We start from the raw sequence: 26741 nt of genomic DNA on the forward strand, positions 1-26741 counted from the left end.
GTATTTGTTTACATTGGTGTTTTTGTAAAGATTTATTTTCATACAAGTTTGTCACATGTTTTGACACATCTCCCCATCTTCTTTCCCTCCTTTTATTTCCATTAGTTCTTCCAGATCCTGTTGCTTCTATATCAGATCCTATATTCACATATGATTTTGTGTACTTATGGAATATCTAGAATTCACAAATGAGAGAAAATATAGAATATCTGTTTTTCTGAGGTTTTCATTTTGCATAGTGTCTCCAATTGAATTCATTTTCCTGTGTGTAGTATACCTTTATTCTTTTGTCTGAGGAGAACTTGTTGGGCCCCCAGACTGACATTTTAGCTTGACTCTTAGTGATAGTACTGCAGTGAGCATGAGTGTGGGTGGTTCTTCATGAAAGGTTGTTACTTTACAATGGTTCACATACATAGCGAGAATGATATAGGTGTGCTATATGGCACTTCTATTTTTTGTTTCTTGAGGAACCTCTATACTGATTTCCATAGTAGTTATATTCTTCAACAGCAGTGTACAATGGTTCACATTTTCTTATATCTTTGTCACCATTTGTTAGCTCTTCTTACTATTGTAGCAATTTTGATTAATGTGAGATAGACTCTCAGTCTTCATTTGTCTGTCTTTGATGGCCAGTTTTCATGTTTATTGGCTATTCGTACTTCCTGATCTGAGCACTGTCGGTTCATTAAGTTATCCCACTTATGGATTTATTATATGTTTTAGATATTAATCTTCTGTCAAATTTGTAGCTAGTAAAACTTTTCTCCCAATTTACACGTTGACACTTCACTCAGTTCCATTTTAGCTGAAGGTTTTTGTTGTTTTTTTAATTTTACGTAGCTCCTTCTTAATTCTTGCATTTATTCCTGAGATTTTGGAGTCCTAGTCAGTCCTTTCAGAAAGCCCTTGCCATGCCCCGCCACTGTTTACCTCTATGGCTTTAGACATTCATGTCTTACATTAATGTCTTTTACCTATTTTGACTGATTTTAGTACTGCGAGATACAGATATAGATTTATTCATTTACAAGTGAATATCTAGTTTTCTCATTAGTATTTATTGAACATGCTATTTTTTCTTCATTCTATTTTCCAGGCATGTTTGTCAAAAAACATGGTTGTAGGTGTATGTTAGTGTTATCAGTGTGTATGACTTTCAAGCCCTCAATTCTACCCCATTGTCTGGTTTGTACTGATATTGTGCTGTCTTTTTTTGCTGTGCCTCTAGAGGATATCTTGTAATTTGGTGTGTTGATAATTCTGCTATTGCTTTCTTTGTTAAGATGTCATTTGTGCTTCTTTATGAAATTTAAGTTTGTTATTTTCAATTTATGTGAAGAATGTCATTATAATCTTTGGAAATTAAATTGATTTGTAGATTACTTCCGGCAATAAAGCCAAAATCATGCTGTTATTTTGGCTCTTCATGAACATAGGCAGTCTCTCCATCTTGTAGCATTTTTCCATTCCCTCTCTACCTTCTTTTTGAGACAGCCCCAGTATGGTCTGGAACTTGCTTTGTAGACTCAAAGGATCCATTTGCTTCTAGCTCCCAATAGTAAGATTAACAATTATGTTACCATGCCCAGCTCAATCTCTTTTTTTTTTGTCAACTATACAAAAGTTAAATTTATTAGAATAGCAATTTACATATACTGAGGAAAAATAATACACATGAATATAAAGAAAAAACCATTAAGTAAAGTAACCTTTTTTCACAATGGATGTTTCCTTCTAATGAGTTTCTACATGCTTTCTGAGCACTTTTGTCCTACTTCAACATTTTAAATCTCATTTTTCACTATTACATCCTAGAATTCTCAAAATATATCTATATATCAATTCCGTTAGTGAAGAATATTCTGCCATTTGACTGATATCTAAATATTTTGTCATTCCATTGTGAAGTTATATTCTGATTGATATTCTAATTCTTTCTTTCATTATTTTTCTTGCTCAGTTTCATACATGTATAAGATGCGTATCATTACTTATACCCATTATTGTCCCTCTCCTGCTGAACTCTTTTTCAACATACTCCCTCTTATTTCTTATCTTTTGTATTTATTTTCTTGTGGGTCATTCTATTCATTAGGGTTTCCTATGTGAACTTGAGTATGAGGATATATGTCTGAGCTGAGACCTAAGTAGCTGACCATGTCAGTGAGCTAAATGACTCTCCTTCCTCTAGCCACTGTTAACCTCTAGTAGCTCCCTCCCTTGGTCCAAGCAGGGCTTTATGAACCTCTCCTCAATCTCTGGGAGAATGTTGCAAGATTCAGTCTTGTGCAGGTAACCACAATGCACTGAGCACACCATGTTGAGAAAACAAACATTTTTTAGCATGATTAGTAAAATAATTGTGTTATTTTTTGAATTTCCTATTAATTATATTTTTTGATTTTTTTTCTTTTTGTATTCGATATATTCATTTACATTTGTTTCTTGGGTATTCAGAGCTTCTGGGCTAATATCCACTTATCAGTGACTGCATTCCATGTGTGTTTTGTTGGTTGGGTTACCTCACATAGGATGATATTTTCCAGTTCCAACCATTTGTCTAAGAATTTTATGAATTCATTGTTTTTAATTGGCTGAGTAGTATTCCATTATGTAAATATACCACATTTTCTGTATCCATTCCTCCATTGAGGGACATTTAGGTTCTTTCCAGCTTCTGAGTATTATAAATAGAGCTTTCCCCAATTTGTTGGTTGCTGGAGAAAACAAACTTTTACAGCATTCCTCCTCACCTTCCAGATTATATTCCTTCTGTTCTCTCCTACAATGTTCCAGGAGCCTTGGAGCGAGTGGTATAGATGACCTGTTTGGGTCTGTGCATTCTTAGTTCTTTAAAATTTCTTTCTGTTGAAAATTATTATAAAGGTCTTTAACATCCTTTGCTAGTTTCCTTCCAAGAGACTTTATTTTTTGAAGCTACTAAGAATGAGATTTCTTACTCGAGTTTGCTACTTTTGTGTATGAAGGCAATTGATTTTTATACATTGATTTTGTACGCTATTTTGTTGAATGTATTTATCAATTCTAGAAGGAATTTTTTGGTGAGCTGTACCATTTTTACATACAGGATCATATCATCTGCAAATACAGATTATTTGCCTAATTCCCTTTCTATTCATATCACCTTTATATTTTTCTTGGTGTAAGACCTAAAGCATTACACTGAATAAGAGCAGAGTAGGAAATACTTTGTGTTTTTAGTAGTATAGTACAATGTTGGCTGTTACGACATTGTACTATATCCTATCTTTATATGGATTCCAGGGATTGAACTCAGGTTTTGCAGTTTTATGTGGCAAGCACATTTCCCTGCTGATCCTCTCCAGCCTGCACTGTAGGTTTCTATTGGCTTACGGTAGGTTGTGGTATGTTTCTCATCGTTTCTTCAGAGTTTTTATCATGGGGGCTTTGGCAAAACCCTTTTTTGTTTCTGTTTATATGTAATTTATGTTCTTGAGTCAACTTATGTGACAGATTTTTACATTTGTTTATTCACACATGTCAAATTATCCTTGAATCTGCAAAATGAATCTTAATCATCTTTACATCTATTTCATCAATATAATTGGCCTATAGTTTTCTTTTTGAATGTGTATCCTTCTCTGGTTTTGATAGTAGAATAATTGCGGCTTCATCAAATGAGGTTAGTATGTTCCTTTCCTTTTCAGTTTTGTGAAATAGTTTTAGGAGCATTGAGCACTTCTTAGTGGGGGACTTAATGCAGTTTTCAATGTCATTGTCTACAGGTCTGTTTTAAGTTGCTTGTTTCCTCTGTTTAATTTTGGCAGATCATTTCAGTCTAGAAGTGTCTCAATCTTGTAGACATTTTTTCTTTCTTTTCTTTTCTTTTTTTTTTTTTTTTTTTGGTTGTTTTTTTTCAAGACAGGCTTTCCCTGCCTATCCTGGAACTCACTCTATAGACCAGGTTGGCCTCAAACTCAGAAATCTTCCTGCCTCTGCCTCCCAAGTGCTGGGATTAAAGGTGTGTGCCATCACCGACCGGCTCACATTTTCAAATTAACTATAATTTTTTTTAAAAAAAAAAGGTTCCTGTTGAATCGTTTAATGTCATTAGTATCTGTGGTTATGCCTCCCCTTTCTATTTCTAATCTCTATCAGTAGCATTTTGCTTTCTTTCTTTTTGTTAGTTTAGCTAAAGGTTTATCAAGTTTATTTTTTCAATGAATTAATTCTTTTGCTCCATTGATTCTTGGTTATTGTTGAAACTCCAGACTGATATTAAAAGTGATTTCAACAGTATTGCTCTTTACAGTTCAATTTCATGGATTCCTGTCCTGATCTTTTTAAAGAGTTTTATTCATGTGTATGTGTTTTTGGCTGTGTTTATATGTATCTTGTGTGTGCAAGTGCTCACAGAGGTAAGAGTCCCTGCAACTGGATTTGCAGTAAGTTGCAACCCTCCTGATGTAGTGCTGTGCACTGAACTTGGGTTCAGTTCTGCTCTCAACTGCTGGGCTGTCTATCCAGCTCCGGTCCTGACCTAATACACTTTCTTTTATCTACTGATTTTGGGTTGGCTTGTCCTTCGTTTACTGTATCCCCACTTATTTGAGATCTATTTAATTTTTGAAAAAAATGTTAGGCATTCATGGCTATGAACTTCTCCTAGCACTGTTTTCTTTGTAATTTTTATGCCTCTTGTTCTGGTATGGTGTGTTTTCATTTTCAATGAATTCTGAAAATTTTAAATTTTTCCTACTTTCCAAAACAGAACCAAAAACCAAACAAAATGAATCTCCTTTCTTTTAGTAACTGATTTATCGTTTAGTAGTTTCTTGTTTGGGCTCAATAAGTTTATATTTTTTTTTCTTTAGTTTCTCTGGCCATTGCTTTCTAGTTTTAGTCCACTGCTAATAGATAGAATATAAGAAATGACTTCCTTATATTTCTTAAGACTTGCTTACGTTATCAGAGTATGTTTTATGGACGATTAACGGGGATGTATATTCTATTGTCTTTGAATATACTCTTTAGGTACCTGTTGAGTCTACTTGATTTCTCCTGTCATTTAGCTCTGATACATATTTGACTATAACTTGATGTATTGATCGATTTCAGTTTTCTTTTTCTCCTTCTTTAAATGACTTATTTGGTGAGACAAGGCTTTTCTATTGTTCTCCACTTGTATTCTGTTGATGTTAGTATTCCATCTACATCCAGTTGTGTTGGTTTTATGAAATACATGTATGTTTGTTTAGAGATTTTTAAATCGTGAGAATTTGTTTACTTAATAGGTGATTTCTTGCAAGTAATGTCAATTTTAAGCCTAATTTGTCTGATATTAATATGACTACATAAGCCTCTTTTTCTATTGTTCCATTTACTCAAATGTTTTTTTCTATCCTTGCACCCTGAATTGTATTTGTCTTTACCAGTTGGATAGGTTGCAAAGCTGTGGTTTTTTGGAATCACCAAATAAATGGATCTCTTTAATCAAATATGGTAGTTTATATTTTATTTTGAGAACTGAGTTTATTAACATTTTTATTAATGTTAATAGAGGCACTATTTCCTTAATCTCATTGTTGCAATGTTGGCCTGTTTTTTAATCTCTTGATTATTTAGTGCATGTATATGTATATTTATTTCTTTCTCATGTGAGTAAGATATCTTCATTATTTTTTGTAGCACTTCTCTGATAGCTTTATGTTTTTAGTTTGTGTTTATAATTGACAATTTTTATTTCTGCTTCAGTTATATAGCCTCGTACTGCTAGATATTATAATCTGGGTTACCAGTTGTGCTAGTTAGTTGTTCCTTTCTGAGCTTTATGTGTGTTGTACACATATAGGCTCTCCTGGCCTTTAGAGATTTTTATTGTCAGTGCTGGTACCCTCATTAGCTTGCCTTTATATATGATTTATTGCTTTAGTTTTATAGCTTTCATTGTTTTTTTTTCTTTGCTTTATATACTTTTTTCTATGTATAATATTATATGGGAAATTTTTTTCTCTTCTGATATGTTTTGGCATTCTATATGTGTTTTGCATCTGCATGACAATATCTTTCCCTAAACTTGGAAATATTCCTGCTATGATTTTATTAGTTTTATATACCCTGGCTTTTTTTTTAAAGATTAATTTATTTATTATATGTGAGTACTCTGTAACTGTCTCCAGACACCAGAAGAAAGCATCAGATGTCTTTTCTCTTTTCGGATGGTTGCGAGCCACCATGTGGGTGCTAGGATTTGAACTCGTGACCTTTTGGAAGAACAGTCGGTGTTCTTACCTACTGAGCCATCTCTCCAGCCCCCCCTGGCTTGTTTTTATAAGTATGTCTAAGATTCATATAAGTCCAGTCTTTTTTTTTAGACAGTGTTTTTCAGCACAACAGTCTTGGCTGTCTGTCCTGTGGCACTTACTCTGTAGCCTGGCATGGACCTCAGAGATTGTCCTACCTCTGCCTTCCAAGTGTAGAGATTAAAGGCACCTGACTAAATCAGATCTTTTTATATTATGTTTATATTTTCTTAAGTTTTTTATTTTCTTAGTATTCTCTTTTAGTTATATCTTGTCTTCAGACCAGGATCCTCTGTCTTCCACTTGATCCTCTTTATACATGATGATGCTTTCCACTGAGTTTTCTAATTCAGTATTTTTATTTCCAACATTGCAGTTTGAGATTTTCATTGTTTCTATCTTTATTGAATTCTTATTCTCTATTGCCTCCCTTATTTCATTCATTTGCTTTTTTTCTTTGAATTTATCGCATAATTGATTTGTTTCCTCTTTGGTTTTGCTGAACTTGTAACCATTTATCAAAATCCTTTGCTATTTCATCCAATTCACTCTACTTGAAAGCTATTACTTTGCGATTGGTTGTGGCGGGGGAGGGGGTTCAAGCAGCCCTGATTTTCATGAATACTGTATTTCTCAATTAGGATTTTTATATTTGGATTAGGTAGTTAGTTAGATCATTGTTATTCTTTCATGGTATGTATTGTTAATGTGTTCTAATAGGACTAGATTGTAACATTGAGTCCACATGCTGAGGACACATGACCTAAGCACCACTCTAAGAAAATACTATCCTTATCTAGTGATGGACAGGCCTGTTGTGAATGTAGAGTAATAGTTGAAAATAATTGCCTTTTCAAATGCAACAACTTATGTAGAATAAAAGAACAATTATAGAACAGCATGCAGTTGGGTATTAGTCGCTGAGAAATGAGCTTTATATGTAGAGGAATTAGTTCAACAGAATATACTGGAGGAAGGGCAAATAACTTGAAGCAGGGAGTTGGAAAATTGTTACTGTAAATTTATTTTAAGATCATTAAAATAATAATAAATTTATAATTAAGTATATTTACTTAATTGTAAGGATGAGATTGTGATCTATTTAACTTTGCCAGTTTTAGAGTAATCAGCCGTGTCCTGCTGAAAGCTGCTCAACCTGGTTGATCTATTTTGGTGTACCCCAGTGGATTTCAAACAGGTCATACAGAGGGATCAACTTCTTTCTGCCCTGGTGTTAGCCTTCACTTGGGAGGTGTCACGTCAGGGTCAGAGTGCCCAATTTCTTTTAACATTTTCAGTTTACCATTGTAGTCGAAATGCCTTATCAAGACCTGATCCACTTTTTACTACAGACTTGCTTTGAGTGTGCATTCCCCACTTGAGTTTCAGTTAAAATTCAATTCCTGTGTGCTTTTTCTGTGGTTCTGGTCTTGTTTCTTAGAAAAAGGGATTGGTGCTGGACTTGTATTTTTTGCTCTTCTAGCCAAGTAGCTTAATTGCAGAGATTTGATATCTGTTTTCCTCAGTGTCTGCCTTCATAGGTCCTGGTACACAGAAGTGGTACCTGGGAATTTATTTCTCTAGCCCTCATTATGCAACTTGTTGGTTTTTCATCTAAAATTTTGCGGGATTTCCCCCTCCCTGCTGCAGGAGCTTTCTTTTCTATTTTATTTATTGGATCTAGTGGTGCTTTATGAGGGTGTTTTTTTTTCTCTTCCCTACTATTTGTGTTGAGAGCTGTCTGTTCTAGCGTATAATATTTGTTACTTCTATATTTTATCTAGTGTTTTGCAAGTCTGCTGCTCACAGCCATCCTCCCTTGGCATTCTCACCTATTTTTTTTTTAAAGTCACATGATGGAGGTTTCCTTGGAGGGGATTTTGGAGAGTGCTACTTGCACTTATTCCACCATTTTTTTCTCTGAGTAAATTTTGATCTTCATTCTAAGACTAAGTCAATGTTTATTTTTGTGGTTATTTTATGTGGCTTTCCCCTAAGTTTATTTTTCATCTTTATTTATTCATTTTTCTTTCTTTCTTTATTGTTGCAGTATCTTACTATGTAGCACTGGCTACAGATAAGTAGATAGTGTGGTATTCACTAAGTTGTCTAGAGTAGCCTCGACCTCACTATTGTTCTCCTGCCTCAGACTGCCGAGTACAGTGCACTACTGCACCCAATCATTCCCCTCTTTAATAATGAGCAAATTGTTTTCTATTACTTTTAAGGCTAAAGTTTTATATTAGAGAAATTTTGACTGGATATGTTGGTACTTATTGATAATCCCATGACTCCAGAGGCTGAAAAGGAATGAAATGAGGCCAATATGGGCCTTTTGTATCCATAATTTAAAATACTGTTACTATCTTATTTGTATTAATTAAAATGTGAGGACTTAACACTGCTGTTGTGTAGATGTTTATGGAAATCTTGGATACTTCAGGTGCTGACAGCAAAGGAGAAGAAGACACAGTTGGATGACAGAACAAGAATCACTGAGCTGTTTGCTGTGGCCCTTCCACAGTTATTAGCAAAAGTAAGTTGTGGTGATTTTCATACATCACAGATTCTTTCAGCATTGCATAGCCTATGCTTAGTTAGCATTATTATAATGGTTTTAACATTATCTTTTCTCCAAAAAGTACTCTGTAGATGCAGAAAAGGTGACCAATTTGTTGCAGTTACCTCAGTACTTTGATTTAGAGATATACACCACTGGACGATTAGAAAAGGTAAGATGTTTTCTATATATAAAATCTTAGTGGAGAAAATTCTATTTTAATTTACCCTATCATACAGTTTCTTATAATTATGTCATTGTACTATTTATATGGAAATTATATCTACTTTGTCTTCTATGTTTTAGACCAATTATATTAGAAAATGGTATAAGTGGGCTTCCCTTTTGCTTTATACATAGATATATTTCCATTCTTGTACATTCTTTGACTAATATCACTGATCATTTATGCTTATTATTTGGCATGAATTAGTATTATAGAAAAATTAGAAAATAGTTTTTATATGCTCTAATAGCCATTGAAAGTTATTTAAAGATGTTAACATTCTTACCAAAGTCCTATGAGATAGATATTATTTCCATTAAAGTTGCAGAAATAAGTATGGGTCAATCAGTGTATTAATTTGCCGAAATTAGAAAACTGTCTGAGTATATTTCAGAACTGTCCCAGTTTGTGGATTCCTATAGTCACAATATGCCTACTGTATATTCCTTATTAGGGCTTACATACAATAGGCATACCTTCTATCGCTGAGCTATATCCTTAGCCTTACACCCTATTGGTTTTAATGCAAACCATTTATTTTGCAGCATTTGGATGCCTTATTGCGCCAGATCCGAAATATTGTAGAGAAGCACACAGACACAGATGTTTTGGAAGCATGTTCTAAAACTTACCATGCATTATGTAACGAAGAGTTCACAATCTTCAACAGAGTAGATATTTCAAGAAGTCAGCTGATAGATGAACTGGCAGATAAATTTAACCGGCTTCTTGAAGATTTTCTGCAAGAGGTATATGTTACAAGTATTTTTGTTTGTTGGACTCTTCTCTTCCACTAACTGAGTCACTCATCATTAGTCTTATGATATAGTTCTAGTGGTGTGTTGGTGAGACTTTTCAGTTTTAAAAATCATCACACTGTTATTACTCTTCAACTAAAATATGAAAATGGCAAGGATATGCAACTTTGAAAATATGGCAGACAATTTAGCATTTTCTCTCTTTTGTTCTAAAGACATTTAACAGGGGAGTTGCCTGATCTAAGTTGAAAAAATGGCTGTTAGCGTATAGGTAATAGAGTTAGACTGAAGGTAAGGCCATTGTATCTTTACAGTCCCTTATTAAGTTGCTATTATGATCACTGTTGCTTTTGGGGGTATCTTTTTCCCCCCCGGAGACAGGGTTTCTCTGTGTAGCTCCAGTTGTCCTGGTACTCTGTAGACCAGGCTGGCCTCAAATTCAGAAATCTGCCTGCCTCTGCCTCCCAAGTGCTGGGATTAAAGGTATAAGCCACCACTGCCCGGCGCTTTTGGAGTTTCTTATGTTGTGCTTTAAAGGAGGCTTATATTGGCACTCAGACATATATTTTTAGTGTCACTTGTTTTTTTTCTAGAAATACGTGTGTGTGCTTTATTTGAATCAATTCAAGTCATAATTTTCCATTTATTTTCTTTAACCCTTTTTATTAAGACAGGCTTTTTACTGAGGCTAGGCTTGCTTTGAGCTCACACAGATCTGCTTGTTTCTACCTGTGAACTGCTAAGATTAAATGTGTCTGCTACTATGCCCAGCAGACATTTACTCTTGATAGTATTCACAGCAGTTAGAAATTGTGAACTTTTTAATGTCCAACAGTAAGAATGGATGTACTGGCTAACCATTAAAATAACACTAGAACTCTGGAACCTGAGATAGAAGAGGAATTATGAGTTTGAGGCGAGTTCAAACTACATAGTGAATATCAGGCCAGCTAGAGCTTTATTCTAAGACCTTTTATATACCACCTTATTATTGATGGCCCCCAAGTCATTTCTTGATTTCCTATCTTATAAAATTATTTATCATTTTATGTATAATAGTCTAGGTTTAAAGTTTACTAATCAGATTATTATGTAAATATGTTCATATACAGTTACCTTATCTGGCATATTTTAATAGTTGTGTTCTTGCTTGAGTATGACTGTAGTTAAGACAAGATAATTTTAAATCAATAATAGTTTGTTAGCTTTTTTTATTTTTAAGGAATATTAAAGTATAAAATGGTGTATTTGTCATCAATCTAGGTTTCAGTACTATAGTTAAAATTCTCCCAAATGTGAACAGTCAGGACTCGTATGTGTCATAGGATTCGTTCCATTCATGTGCAATTGCTTTGATATTTCTTTCTATTAGATATTGTGGTTTCATTTATCTAGTTCCTTTGATATTATATGGTTTTTGCTTGTCATCTAATGTGTGATTCTTTATTAGCAGTACAAGAGTACTGGGAAATAAAAAAAAAATTTGAAATTGTTCCATGTCTATATTACATAATGGGAGATGGGAGGACAATATTCTATTTTTCTCTTGTTCCTTTTTTGCCACTGTTTACAATCTTCTGTTGACTCAGCCACATTGTCTTAAATTTGGCACATATAGGTCTTGCATGATGAAGCTTTTTGTGTTTTATTGTCTTATTCTTTTTTTTTTTTCTCCTAAGGGGTTGTTACCATTTCAGTAGCCTAGGATTTATTGCTTGGTAGATCTTTGCTTGATCTGAACCAATGTGACTGAGAAATAGTTTTACTTTGGTATTTATCTTCCTGTGTGCACATGCGTGTGTGCGTGTGTTTGAGACAGTTCCTTTGTAGACCACACTGGTCTTCAACTTGAGAGATCAGCCTGTTTCTATTCCACTATGCTGCTTTTTATTATTATTATTTGTTTCATCAAGGCAGGGTTTCTCTGTGTACTCCTGGATTTCCAGGAATTCACTCAGTAGACCATGCTGTCCTCGAACTCTCAGATCCATACTTTGCAAGTGCAAGGCATGTGCCACCATCTAGTTGATTATTTTCGTATTTCTTAATATGCAATTAATAATTCATAGGGAGAAGAACCTGATGAAGATGACGCATATCAGGTATTGTCAACATTGAAGAGGATCACTGCTTTTCATAAGTAAGTTGAATCTGTGAGGTTTTGATTTATAACAAAATAACCTAATGTGTTTTGTGTGTTACTATGATTTCAAATTCTTTAGTTTTATTCTTTTTTTTAAAGAAAGAAATCACTTGATAAAAGCATGTTATATTCTGAAACTATGGTTAGGCTTAGTTTTTTAAATATAACTTAATTTGATTGTTTTGTTTTGTTTTTTACAGTGCCCATGATCTTTCAAAGTGGGATTTGTTTGCTTGTAATTACAAACTCTTAAAAACCGGAATTGAAAATGGAGATATGCCTGAACAGGTTTGTATTCATTTCTCTGTGACATATCTACTGGATGTGCTGCACTGACAGTGAAAGCTTGTGACTTCATTTTACCTCTCATCTTGTATTTCTCTTATAGATTGTTATTCATGCACTGCAGTGTGCTCACTATGTAATCCTTTGGCAGCTTGCTAAGATCACTGAAAGCACTTCTACAAAGGTATGTGCTAGTTCAGCAGTGTCCACCTACTACCCATTTCAGACCTTTTAGACTTTTATTAAGAGCAAAGTCAGTGAAGTCATATCTATTTCAACGTATGACTATGTGTAGTCATAGTTCTAGTTTGCTTATGTAATGAAAACATTGACGTGTTTTATGCCAAGGGATAATTTTGCAGGATTTAAAATTTCTTCACATGAAAATATTACATAATTTGACTTTCTGTATTTTTAAAATTGTTAAATTCTTAAAATATATGAAGATAATTTTAAAAAAAAAGATTTATTTATTTATTTGTATGGATGTTCTGTCTCCATGCACGTTTACAAACCAGAAGAGAGCATCAAATCCCATGAAACTACAGTTAAAGATGGATGGCTGTGAGATACCACATGGTTGCTGGGAATTGAACTCAGGACCTGTGGAAGAGCAGCCAGTGCTCTTAACCGCTGAGCCATCTCTCCAACCTTAGGAAGATAAACTGTGTAGAAAAATTGAGTACTTTTGAGCTAGAACCTTTAAAGCAATTGTACAAAGTGATTGCATTTCATAAACTGAAGATAATGAGCCAAGTCTTATGCACTGAATATTTCTTGAGATCACCTCATTAGTAGTTTTTTAAGGTTACTCAAATTCAGTTTTTTAAGGTTTATTTTTTAAGTTATGTATATCAATGTATGTATATGTATCGCTTGCTTGTCTGACACTTGTTTGTCCCTGGAGCTGAGGTTACCCATGGTGGGGAGATAACCTCGAATCCAATCATGCTTCTCTGTAAGAGCCATCTCTCCAGCCCCCGCCCAAAATCGTGGCTTCTGTTTGAATTGAAGATAATCATTCTAAGTGGATTCATTTAAAAAAATCAAGTTACTGGGAGTTACCGATTAGGCTGTACATATTTTCTGAAGAATACATTTTTCTATTTTCAATTTTCTCCCATTTATTGATGTAGTTTGTGTACATTTAAGGGACACTTGTTCAAATAAGAAATCTAACCAAATAAGATATTCTGTTTATTTTCTTCCATGAATTTGCCACTTTCTAATAATAAATGACTATGGATCATAATATTTAATCATTCTGAGCTGTTATTTTCATTGAAGTTAACTATTCTCTGTTCATTTAGGATATTATCAATCTAACAATTAATTTTTAAGTATTTGTATTTGTTTTTTGTTAACTTTTAGTTAAAAGAATGGTTTTCTTTGCGACATTTTCATTCATTTGTATCTAGTTTGCTTTCTGTTTCTGTGTTAAATACAATAACCACAAGCTGCTTGAGGAACTAACTAAAGGCTTTATTGTATCTTATCTGGTATACAGGTACAGTGTATCATTGAAGGAAGTCAGGGCAGGAACTGAAGTAGGTCACTAGCCACTGACAACCTGTCCAAGGATACCACCTCCCAGTAGAGCTGGGTCCTCCCATATCAAACATTGCTATATGCCATTCTGATATGGGCAATTCCTCAATTGTGTCAAGTTAATAACTATAGTAATCTAGGACAATTGTTCTTCACTTGGCCCCCTCTCCCATCATCTTTTTTCTTCTCCCCACTCTGTCTTGTCCAATTCCTTCCCTGAGATATTCTCCATTCTTTTTTAATTTCCGTTTGTATACATGTATACATATTTATTTATTTTATGTATACGAGTACACTAGCTGTACTGATGGTTATGAGCCCTCATGTGGTTGCTGGGAATTTGAATTCAGGACCTCTGGCTCTGGTCAGCCCTGTTCCAATTTGGCCCCACTCACTCTGGCTTAAAGGTTTATTTGTTATTATATCTAAGTACACTATCGCTGTCTTCAGACACACCAGAAGAGGACGTCCGATCTCATTAAGGATGGTTGTGAGCCACCAGGTGGTTGCTGGGATTTGAAATTAGGACTTCTGGAACAACAGTCAGTGCTCTTAACTGCTGAGCCATCTCTCCAGCCCCTGAGTGTGTATTTAAATTTATATTTGTATATGAAAAAGTACATGCAATTTTTCTTATTCTTTTCCTTTTGCATTATTTTTTTCATCTTTTAGAGGTATTCTTTCTCCAACTGAGTTACAATTGTATTTACATATGCATACATATGCATTCCTTGGCTCTTATTTTAATATTGAGTTCATAATTTCATTGTTGATTGCCCTCATATCATAGCCCTGTGTCTTTGTTACTTTTTGACATTTATAATACTCATTTATACAAATTATATATACATAAAAATCTAGAAGTAGTTATTGAAAGCAACACACACACACACACACACACACACACACACCAAGTATAGATGGTGCATATAAGGGAAGACTAGAATATTGGTCTTTCTGAATCTGGTTTATTGTCCTTAATACAATTACCTCAAGTTCCACCCATTTTCTTGTAAATTGGATAATTTTATTATTTATGCATTCTTCATTTTATGTACCTATTCATTTGTTCTTGGGCATGCAGTCTGGTTCCACTGCTTAATCATGGAAATAATACAGCTGTAAACATGGATGTATAATTATCTCTACAGTTGGCTGACTTAGACTCTTTTGAGTGGTACTTAGAAGTTTATACTAGGTACTTTGAAGTGCTCTTTGTGGAAATTTGAAAAAAAAGAAATGATTTGTTTTCTTTTGTAATAAATTATGAAAAATAAATGTATACTATAAATACAAGTACAGCTAATATAGTTATATCCATGATGTTTGTTATTAAGCATTTTGAAGAGGTACTGAATTGTTTATACAATATTTTAAAACATTCATGTTAAATTTATTTCAAGGAGGACTTACTGCGCTTAAAGAAACAGATGAGGGTTTTTTGTCAGATATGTCAACATTACTTGACCAACGTGAATACTACTGTTAAGGAACAGGTTAGTAATCACCTGGGAAGAGGGAACCTCAGGTATGAAATTTCCTGGATCAGACTGAGAGATTATCTTGACTGATGACTGACTGATGTAGTGTGGGATGGAGGGTCCAGCCTTCTGTAGACAGCATCATCCCAAGGTGGTATATTTAACATACAAACCATTTAAAAGTTTTAATAGTAAGAATATCTCATATGTTAAGCTTTAAAGAACCACTCAATATATTGAACTTGTCCATAATAAAATGGGCATATTCATTTAATAGGAGCTTATTTTTCATGTCTATGTGGTCCTGTGTGTATGTATGGCATCATATATAGCCAATTAGTGTTGCTAAACTAAATATATTCTTTTTTTATTCTATTTATGACATTTGATAAAAAGCTTAATAAAATCATTTCCCTTTATTTTAACAGGCCTTCACTATTCTGTGTGATATTTTGATGATCTTCAGTCATCAGATTATGTCTGGAGGGCGTGATATGTTAGAGCCGTTAGTTTATACTCCTGATTCTTCATTGCAGTCTGAGTTGCTCAGCTTTATTTTGGATCATGTCTTCATTGAACAGGATGATGATAGTAATAGTGCAGGTAATTTTATTCTCTTCATCTCGTGTATTTATGTTTAATAACACTAGGTAGCCAAATTCAACATGAAAGCAAGGTTCATTCTGTCATGAGTGTCCTATATGGTGTTGTAGAGTATATGCTTTTAAGTTAGATACATGCTTCTCACTACCATTAACTCTTATATTTCTAGTTTAAACCTACTTAACAGTTGTGAGGATTCAAATAGCTAAGGCCCACATTCAGATAATTTTAGGAGGATAGCACATTTATGTTACTTTTTATAGTGTATTTATATATCATAAGTTTTCATATTTTGTCATATTTGAATATTAGAAATAATGTTTGAAATTGTTGACTATGAGGGCAGGTAGAATAATTTCAATTGAATAATCAAAGCACTCAGCCTTTTAAAAAGTTACTCTTCATATCCCAGTTGCACTGACAGATTCCTTCCAAATATGAGGTCATGGAAAACCAAGTCGTATTTTGTGTTTTCTGTGTTTCAGTTTTTTAAAGTTATATTTAAAGGAAAATAAAACACCAGCACATTTCTATTCATATATTAATTCATCAGTGTATGTGATGAATTATGTTTCCTAAATGAACATAAAATTCAAGATTTGGCTTGAGACCTTTATTTAAGAATATAAAGCTTCTTGCTTACAAAATAAAACCATATCTAGAATACAACTAAGAAGCCCAGAGTAACCAAAATTGGTAAAGTTTGTCAAGTGTGTCTACCCTTGGTACTCCAGCTGCATGCATCTCAGAGCAGCTGCAAATGTGCACAAATCTAGACAACAGTGTCCAAACCTCGACAGGCCTGACAGTTACACGTTCAGATTTTTTTCTTGCTCTTGCAGCTGTTGACTTTTATACTTTTCACTATTAATTAGATATGAAAAAATGACACTGTCTCTTCCCTCAAGAATCAAAGTGGAAAAATAAAATAGTTTTAATGTATTTTTAAAGTTAATAGAAAGTTGTATAAAGTGTGCCAATAAGTTCAACTGGTTGGCAACTTTAGTAGACACTAGCATCTGAAGTACATATGAAAGTTGAGATTCTTACACAACTTGTGTGCAAAGTTTTCTTCTAAATTACCATAGAAAAGGTTTGTAATACAGCTTTTGTTAGTTGACAACTATTAACTTCATTTAGATCATTCCCAACCAAATGAAAGTAAGCCTCAGATTAAGTTTTCTATCTTCAATGCTTGGACTGCTGTTTTTCTGTTAAGCTTTTTAAATGATGGATATTCTACTCTTGGTACACATGTGTACATGTACAGACACGTCCACCTATCTTTGTGGCTGTATGTTTTTGAAAGAGTGACAACAAACCCTAATTCATTACCCCTCACCAATATCATTATTTTTCTATTTTCCATTTACCTAGAAGTACCCAGTGTTATAAGCTTGGTTTTTATCACATTATTCCATACTTAGACGTTTTCTATTGCTAACTTTCACATGATGATGTTTATGTTGAATATTTTAAAACATACTTTTTTAAATTTTGAGATTGTTTTTTCGGTATTGATGTATTACTGTAATTTATTTGTTTTTCTGAGATAAATTTTCTTTCACTGAGGGAAATTTTACTTGTTTTTGAATATGGAGGTCTTTTTGACAAATTTTCCTGTTTGGAAAGTAAAAGAATGCATTAGAATGAGCTTAACTTTATGAATGATCAATTCCTTTTACTTCATCTGTTCCTTTTCTATGATGTCTCAGAAATATAGTATATTATTTGAGTAGTTGCAACTTTCAATTTTGGTTTTAATGTTTCCTTTTCCACTTTTCAAATTTCCAGTTAGGGGGCAAGTGTACAGTATATGTTTTAAGAGTGTGGTTGAAGTTAAAATATAAGATTTATTATTATTGGATCCCTTCCTCCAGATGGTCAGCAAGAGGATGAAGCCAGTAAAATTGAAGCTTTGCATAAGAGGAGAAATTTACTTGCAGCATTTTGTAAGCTAATTGTATATACAGTGGTGGAGATGAACACAGCTGCAGATATCTTCAAGCAGTATATGAAGGTGAGGCTGAAAGTATACAGTGGGATAGAATTACATGCCTTGACAGAAACTTATTTATCTAATCTGAGTTTGACTCTCACTATGTAGCTCTGTCTGTCATAGAAGTCACTGTGTAAACAAGGCTGGTTATGAACCCACCTGCATTTACCTCCGGAATAATTGGATTAAAGGTCTGAACCACCACATCAGTATTTTTCTCTACCAAAAAAAAAAGTAATTTGTTAAATCCTAATTAATTTTATATTTTAAATATTTTACTATATGAAAGAGGCATAGCATCACTAGTTTCGAATGTTACATCATTTGGTATGATGAATGATTTTTACACTATATGTCTATTTTTATCCTCTCCTCAACTTTATTAAATGGTAGAAATTACCAGTGTGTATATAGTATTTGGATATGGTGGCTCTTGCCTGTAATCCCAGCACTTAGGAGACAGAGGCATGCAGATCTCTTTTTGAGTTTGAGGTCAGCCTAGTCTACAGAGTTCTAGGACAGCCAGAGTTACTTGGTGAAATGTCTCAAAAAATAGTAAGTTTTTTCTTGTATATTCCTCTGTTACCTTTGATAGCTGTTTTATAGGTGTTTAAACCACTAAAAGTTGCACATATGTAATATATAATGCAAATTTTCAACACAGAAGTTCATAGGACATTGGTTTCTGTAAACCAAATTAGTTAGTTGGCCTCCTGTCTCATTAATAGAGTAACTGACTATATTTATTGTGTTACTTTGAAACAGCATAACTTAGGAACTTTTAAATTTCATCCCTACTTTGTTTAAACAGTCTGAGGAAAGATGTTTTGAAATGACCTTAAACCTTCAGTAGTGTTAAGCATTTACTGTTACTGGAAGGTACAAATACATGCTTTGCTTTGTGCACATAGAATTAACCTAGAGCTAGTCTTACTGTCCATTCATTTTAAGAGGTTTAACTCTAATTTGTATCAATTTTTTAGTATTATAATGATTATGGCGATATCATCAAAGAAACAATGAGTAAAACGAGGCAGATTGACAAAATTCAGTGTGCTAAGACCCTTATTCTCAGTTTGCAGCAGGTAAGACTTTGAGTATCAGTTTTACTTAACATAATTAACTGTCAATAATCAAATTGGTAATAATTATAACTGGGCAATGAACATGAGAGACGATTCATAAAAGTAGCAATATAAAATATTCATCATCATTAGTAAAAGAATGTTTTATATGAAGTTTAAACACACATGTGAAGTGATATAGTCTCTCTAAGCTCACTTATTACCTCACAACTTGTGCAGTAAGATCATTCTAATCCACTCTAAGCAATTTTCTTATTTGTTTTTCCTTCTTGGTGTATGTCTGTGGAGTGTGTTTACATGGATGTATATACCTGTGTGCAGTTATGAGTGTGGAGCCCAAAGATTGACCCTTGAGGATTGTCTTTGATTGTTTTTCTTTACTGAAGTAGGATTTTCCACTGTGTTTTATTTGCATGTTAGGATTTGGACTTTGGTCCTCAAGTTCGCGTGCTAAGCACTTTATTTACTAAGCCATCTTCTCAGCTTCTTTGTATAACTGCCTGTGTACAGATGTCAGATTGTTCATGTGAAGAGTACAAGACAGTTTGGGGGGAGTTGGTTCTCTTCATTTATGCTATATGATTTATGGGGATCACATTTAGATCATCAGATGTATTGTAAAGGTCTTTACCCATTACATTTATCTTGCTTTTGTCTCACCATGTAGTCTAGGTTGGCCTGACCTTTTGCCTCAGCCTCCTCCTAAGGGCTGGAGTTAGAGGTCTGCATCGGTGTTGGATTGCAGTTTTTAAATATACAGGATTTTTGTGGGTATTTCTATGTAGGATCCAAAAGAATGTGTGATTATGTGTGTGCCTGTATTTTTTAGTGGAATGTAGGCCTTTTGTGTGTGCCCTTTGTGCTCTACCACTTAGCTACTTCCTATCTTTATAGTACCTCTGTCACTGTTAACTATACTCACCATAGAAGACAGTTAATCTCTGGAACCTAATCATCTTCATTTCTGTTCCACTGCCCTAGTTTGTGGCAGTCATCACTTTATTCTCTTTATCTTTGGGTTCCACTTTCTTAGGTTCCAGTAAGTACACTCATCATGGTATTTGGCTTTTTATGTCTGGTTTATTTCAATTAATGGATTGTCTTCTGCATTCATCCATGCTTTTGTCTATGACCTAATTTATACCTTTTAACTGCTAAATAATACTCCCTTGTTTGTTTACAAGCATATATATGTGAGCCATGGCATTTAACCATGTGTGGACAATTAAGTTGGTTCTCTGTCCTAGTCATTGTGAATGATATACAATGAACACAGCAGTACAGCTGTCTCTTGGAAATAACCATTTTCTTTTCCTTAATGTATAGATATTTTTGAGATTTAAATAGTTGATAATATTCCATTTTGTAGAAGGGTTATTTTTTAACAGCTATTGAGGTCTTATCACTGAAATATTTTTGTGCATAATATTATGCATAAATATTATTTTTTTAAGATTTACTTATTTATTGTATGTAAGTACACTGTAGCTGTCTTCAGACACACCAGAAGAGTGCCTCAGATCTCATTACGGATGGTTGTGAGCCTTTGGAAGGACCTTTGGAAGAGCAGTCAGTGCTCTTAACCGCTGAGCCATCTCTCCAGCCCCATAAATATTATTTATTTTGGATCAAGACTTAGAGGTTAGAATATATCAAAATTCAAAAGTTTTTGCTACTTTATGATGACAAAGTTTATGATACGAAGATAAATCACTTGGAGGTAACAACACAGTGGCTGTGATTCATGAGACCCCGCACCACATTCATTACCAACCACAAAACAGAGCAGAGCTGTCTTCAAGCTTACCTTGGGTTTTCCTTTCCTTGTTATGTTTGTTTGTACCCAATTAATATTGGATGATTGGTATTTGGATAAAAGTAACCTTTTGAGTTTAGGACACCAATGATCATTTCTCTATTTTAAGTCTATTTTGTGACACAATTGTGCCTATTAGTATCATTTTTTGTGTGTGTTTCAGGTGTTATCAATGCAGTTTATCGTTTATCTTTTATATTTTAAATTCAAACATATGTTTAAAATATGCAAGTTTATATTTATAAAAATATTAAGTTTTCCTTCTTTTTTTTCAAACAGCTTTTTAATGAGATGATACAAGAGAATGGCTATAATTTTGATAGATCATCCTCAACATTTAGTGGCATAAAAGAACTTGCTCGACGGTTTGCTTTAACTTTCGGACTTGATCAATTGAAAACAAGAGAAGCCATTGCCATGCTACACAAGTAACCAATCTCCTAATACTTTATTGCCTGTATTTTTATGAATCTTAATTTTGTGTCCATCCTTTTGTTTGGAATACCTAATTAAGTTTGCTTTATTATGGGCTTGTAATGCTCATGAATTGAAAAACAAACTATTATAATGTGGTCCTCCCCCACCCCGTGCACTTTTATACATGTATATGTGTGTACAGGGGTACACTTATGCAAACTGGACTCAAATGTCATCATTCAGAATGCTATCCATCTTTTTTGAAACAAGGTTTGTGCCTGGGCAGGAGCTCACCAATTAAGCTATCTATATTGGTTGGCGAGTGAGCCCTTAGATTGCTCGTGCACTCTCATATAAATTGCACATTTATTGCTTTTATTCATTTTATCTAATTCTCTCCAACATGAATTTACTCTCTTATTTCACCTTGTTGTGTGCCTTTTAGTATATAGGTGATAATTTTGGTAAGAGCTGTACATAGAGTAATTAGTGTAAGAACTACATTTTTTTCATATGCTTTCTCCCCAATTTTGTCCTCATTGTTTCTCTACCCTGTTATGTTTTAGTAGAGGACAATGATGGTTGCAAGATTTAAATCGTGACATTAATATGTTTAAAATGGGCCCTGAGTTTAATTTTTAAAAGTTTAAACAAGACATTATAAGTAGGCATTCATTATTCACATAGTCCTCTGTGTTAGAGTATGACTTTGGTATTCTGAAAAAAAGTATAGTTCATATATTGATCATTTTGTACAAGAATTTGGGTTATTTTTGTGGGAAAGAATATTTGAGTAAACAGTATATGTTGCATTTTTTAATATATTCCTGTAATCCTAGCATTTTAGAGGCCTGAGCAGAAGAGTCACAAGTTGAACGCTTGGCTATTTTACAAAAATAGGTCAAAAGAGAATGTAGATTAAAGCAAATTTAACCACATTTAGCGAATGGCTAACTGGTGCTGGTATCTGTTTGTCTGTGTGATATTTTGTGTTAAATGATTTGATAATATTCTGTATTTTAAATAGAGCTTAATTTTAATTTTTGAAATATTTACAAATGAAGTAAACATCATAATATTTATTTTATTATTTTGTTTCCTCTACAGAGATGGCATAGAATTTGCTTTTAAGGAGCCTAATCCACAAGGGGAGAGCCATCCACCTTTAAATTTGGCATTTCTTGATATTCTCAGTGAATTTTCTTCTAAACTGCTCAGACAAGATAAAAGAACAGTGTATGTATTTGCTAGACATGTCCGACTTAACTTCATTTTGAAATGCTGAAGGACAATTGTTACAGTTGGTCTTCTTTCTGATACATATTTGTAGCATTATATTAATTTATAAAACTTTTCTACTTCACTTCATCAGTTTTAATAACTGTTCTGTGTACAATACTGAACTTTAGTATTGTGAGTTCTCCCTGTATTGTTGTGGTGTAGCTCAGTGCTTTTTAAGTTCTTTGTTGAATAATTGCAGTATCATTTAAAGGCAGTAATATTGAAAAACCATGAGGTTCACCCAGGTTAGTCTTTATCTTGAAATGTAAGGTTGTGCTGCAAACCAAAACTGACTTTTCTTTAACAGTTTCTTTCCCCAATTAAATAGTTAATGAGAAAAATTCTCTAAAATAATTTTCTAAAATGGTAGCTTTCTACGCTTACCCTTTCTCCCGCTCCCCCCAGCTCTGAAGTGTAAGGAGATAGAAAATTAGAAGTAACCATAGTTTAATATCTTTTAATAATCCTGGGCCATCTTGCCAACCTTAGACCTTGCCACTTAAAGCAAAATTCTTATACCATTCATCAGAGAAATGCAGATTAAACAATGTAATTTCTTATGTAACAAATGAACAATACTAAATAACTCTGATAGCATTAATAATTTCAAGGATATAGAGCAATAGAACATATATATTATTGGTGACTTAAAATTGACACATGATTAGTTTTGGAAATATGTGCCATTACCTAGTAAAGGTTAAGTTTCTATTTTTATGCCCAGTCACTTCATTATTCAAATGTATAAAATCATGCATACAATAAGAACTACTAAACAACAGTGAATGTTACAATGTTTGAACATGGAAAATGTCAAATAACCTCTGTTTCCTAGAATATACATCAGCATGACTCAGGTTATAGAATATTGTCGAAACTGATAGATTTTAAAAGTACAATGCTCAGTTCAAATAGAAAAGTATAAAGCTACACTATGATATTTACAGTAGACAACAGTGTGTCAGTGCTTTGAAAATGTGTACATGAGCCTTATAAATAAAAAAAAATCAGCTTAGTAGAGGAGGCCCAGAGCTAGAGAAGCAGAGAAACAAGAATTGCTTCTCTGAAGGCTACATATTTACTTACTTAGATTTGTTTGTTTGTTTGTTTGTTTGTGAGGAGAATGTTTTATTGTTTGTCCTGCATGGACATGAGTGTATATGTCACTCATGTATATGACATGTGTGGCGGCCAGAGCAGTCAACTGGGTGACTAGACCACTGTAGTTCTTCTTGGAGACATGGTTTCTCAGCTCCTGTTATCAGCCACCCTCTAGTTATCTGCTGGTCTCTACTCCCCAGTATTGGAGTTATGACGTTTGCAAGCATGCCTAGTTTTATATGTGAGGGAGTGCTAAGACATTTGAATTCAAGTACATGTAATTGCAGGCCAAGTGCTCTTAACCCACTGAGCTATGTGCCTGTCCTGGAGACTCTTTATTTTTAATATTCTGTTAAGTGACATAGTGGGACAGAGCTCTAAATTTTCTACCATTTAGTCTATTTTGGCTCAATTTTTTGAGTCTTATCTCAAACTGGTATTGGTTTCCAGACTGGTAGCCTGTTGATAGGCTTCAGTGAGTGCTGTAGTAGAAAGGATGGTAGAAGTATATGTAAGTAAAAAGATGTATTGAACAGTTCCTACAAAGCAGTATATTTTTTAAAACTGACTTATGTTGATAAATATAAATTGATTGGAATTATTTATTGCCATTATTACAAATATTTGAATTGTGCTGTATAATTGGTTGATCTTAATTTCCAGTGTCATACCCTGGGATACAAATCATGATGATACTGTCATTTTTATGGTTAGGGGTACATTAATTTATCTTATATCTATATTTCTTCATCTAAAATAGAGAGTATGGTTTCATTATAAACTGTAAGTTTAGTTAAAATATCTTGAAAAATGCTTAGCACATAGTAATCATGTGAGTGTTAATTATACTTTTTTGAAGATTTATTTTGTTATTTATTTTATGTATGTGATTTCACTGTCACTGTCTTCAGACACTCCAGAAGAGGGCATCAGATCCCATTACAGATGGTTGTGAGCCACCATGTGGTTGCTGGGAAGTGAACTCAGAACCTCTGGAAGAGTAGTCCGTGCTCTTAGCCTCTGAGCTATCTCTCCAGCCCCATTAGTTACATTTTAATGTCAGTTTTTTTTTTTTATTTAAAGCAAAACCAAGTGTAGATGCATATTTTCCACCAAGCTGATTTTGTACTTAGGGAACTTATATAACTATTGTCAGTACCAAAGACATAGCAGATGATCAACAAATATTAAGCTAGAATACTCTCGGTTATTTCATTCAATGTGAGGTTTGAGTAGACATTTTCTCTTCATTTTGCTGCTGAAGCTGAGAATAAGTAGTGGAGTATTAGGCTCTTGTTCTTGCAACCTTGTTTGAAAAGCAGTGCTGTGCATCAAAGCTAATGCTTTCTACTTCTTTTTAAGGTATGTTTATTTGGAAAAGTTCATGACCTTTCAGATGTCACTCCGAAGAGAAGATGTATGGCTTCCTCTGATGTCTTACCGAAATTCTTTGCTAGCTGGTGGTGATGATGATACTATGTCAGTCATTAGTGGAATGAGCAGTCGGGGGTCCACTGTACGGAGTAAAAAATCAAAACCATCTACAGGAAAACGGAAAGTGGTTGAAGGCATGCAACTAGCGCTCCGTAAGGAAGCAATTAATTTATTCTTACTGTTGACCAACTGAATTGTCATTAAGATTCACCTTGTTTTTTCATGAGATATGTATAGTAGCTTACACAACTTATCAATTATGCATGTATTTAATGATTTAACCATTTTACATGCATGACAGTCAACTCTTTAAGGTACATTCTCCCTTTTCACATGAAAAACAGTACAGACAGATTGTTACTTTTTTAAGCAACCACATAGCGGCTCACATCCATCTATAATGTGATCTGATGCCCTCTTCTGGCATGCAGATGTACATGCAGATAGAGCACTCATATACATAAAATATATTGCTCCAGTATGATATCATATAATTTTGTTGCAGCGAAATATATTTTAAAAGCTGCAATGTAACCTCTGAACTTCATTCATGAATGTTGAATTAAATTTGAAATATTTAACAAAATTAAAAAAGTGTTTTTTCTTATAGGTACAAATGTATTATGTTTTGTTGTACTGGGCTTCTAGCATCCCAAAATTGGTTCTTTATGGGCCTAGGGAAATTAGTACAGTTTTCAAGATCTTTGGCAATTATCATTGCTGAGGAAAAACTGTCTTAAGACTATGGGATCTAACATAGTAGTAAATGCTCATTGCTGCATTTGTATGGAAGCGACTTCACCTGGACTGTCTCTCAGAACCCTTTTACAATGTCTACGTATGAGTATGTGAGCATGTCACATGTTTACTCTAAAAGACAGGATGTGGAAGCTCCCAGTGTGAGGCCTCAGCCTGCAAACCAACATGGTATAACTTCTATGTTTTATTGACTAAGAAATCAATAGATTTCAGGGGAAGGGATATAGACCTTTACCTCTTTTTTTTTAATTTAAGACAGAATGTCATATATCCCAAGCTAGCCTTGAACTTGAGAATCTCCAGCCCATTTTTCTAAGAGATGGGATTAGAGAAGTGTAACCACGTAGCTTAGCTCAGTTCTCTGCATTTTAATGTAAAGGGTATCAATGGAATTTGTGATCATGTTTTTAAGTTGCCACATAATTTACCAGCTTTCATTAGTCAAATATGTAGTCCTAAAACTTGATTACTGTGTAATTTCAGCATCTTTTGTCTAATCATAACCTTATAACATATTAGAGTTTTAGACTTTATTATAAAGTTCCAGTATCACTGTAAGTGAGCAAAGAATCTTAAATGGAATGTGATGATATATAAGAAAGTATAAAATTATCATTTTATTAGAAAAATTATCAAATTAGAAACATGCTTATTGAATATGATTGTAAATCTTAAATATTTTCTTTAAATAGTTAAAATGTCTGCTGAGTCACCAAATCACTTCTTTATATTCTTTTTTTGTTTTTGTTTTGTTTTGTTTTGGTTTGTTTTTTGTTTTTGGCTTTAGAGACAGGGTTTCTCTGTGTAGCCCTGGCTATCTTGGAACTTACTCTGTAGACCAGGCTGGCCTCGAACTCAGAAATCTGCCTGCCTCTGCCTCCCAAGTGTTAAGATTAAAGGCATGCGCCACCACCACTACCCTGCTCACTTCTTTATATTCTTAGCAACACTTTAT

General features: G+C 33.8%; 1 protein-coding gene across 8 annotated transcripts in view; it reads left to right on the forward strand.

Annotated features, from left to right (window-relative positions):
* Positions 1 to 26741, forward strand: part of Stag2 (stromal antigen 2) — a 128888-nt gene that overhangs the window by 89779 nt on the left and 12368 nt on the right. For all 8 annotated transcript variants that reach the window (XM_052171915.1, XM_052171921.1, XM_052171920.1 and 5 more), the window contains 13 exons: positions 8734 to 8826; positions 8933 to 9022; positions 9622 to 9825; positions 11904 to 11974; positions 12178 to 12265; positions 12366 to 12446; positions 15214 to 15306; positions 15720 to 15894; positions 17775 to 17914; positions 18877 to 18978; positions 21074 to 21222; positions 22319 to 22447; positions 24956 to 25179. In XM_052171915.1, the coding sequence (XP_052027875.1) occupies positions 8734 to 8826; positions 8933 to 9022; positions 9622 to 9825; positions 11904 to 11974; positions 12178 to 12265; positions 12366 to 12446; positions 15214 to 15306; positions 15720 to 15894; positions 17775 to 17914; positions 18877 to 18978; positions 21074 to 21222; positions 22319 to 22447; positions 24956 to 25179 (1639 nt within the window). The remainder of the gene's footprint in view (positions 1 to 8733; positions 8827 to 8932; positions 9023 to 9621; positions 9826 to 11903; positions 11975 to 12177; positions 12266 to 12365; positions 12447 to 15213; positions 15307 to 15719; positions 15895 to 17774; positions 17915 to 18876; positions 18979 to 21073; positions 21223 to 22318; positions 22448 to 24955; positions 25180 to 26741) is intronic.

This window comes from Apodemus sylvaticus, chromosome X (genome assembly GCF_947179515.1).
Source record: "Apodemus sylvaticus chromosome X, mApoSyl1.1, whole genome shotgun sequence".
In the NCBI taxonomy this organism is placed as follows: domain Eukaryota; kingdom Metazoa; phylum Chordata; class Mammalia; order Rodentia; family Muridae; genus Apodemus; species Apodemus sylvaticus.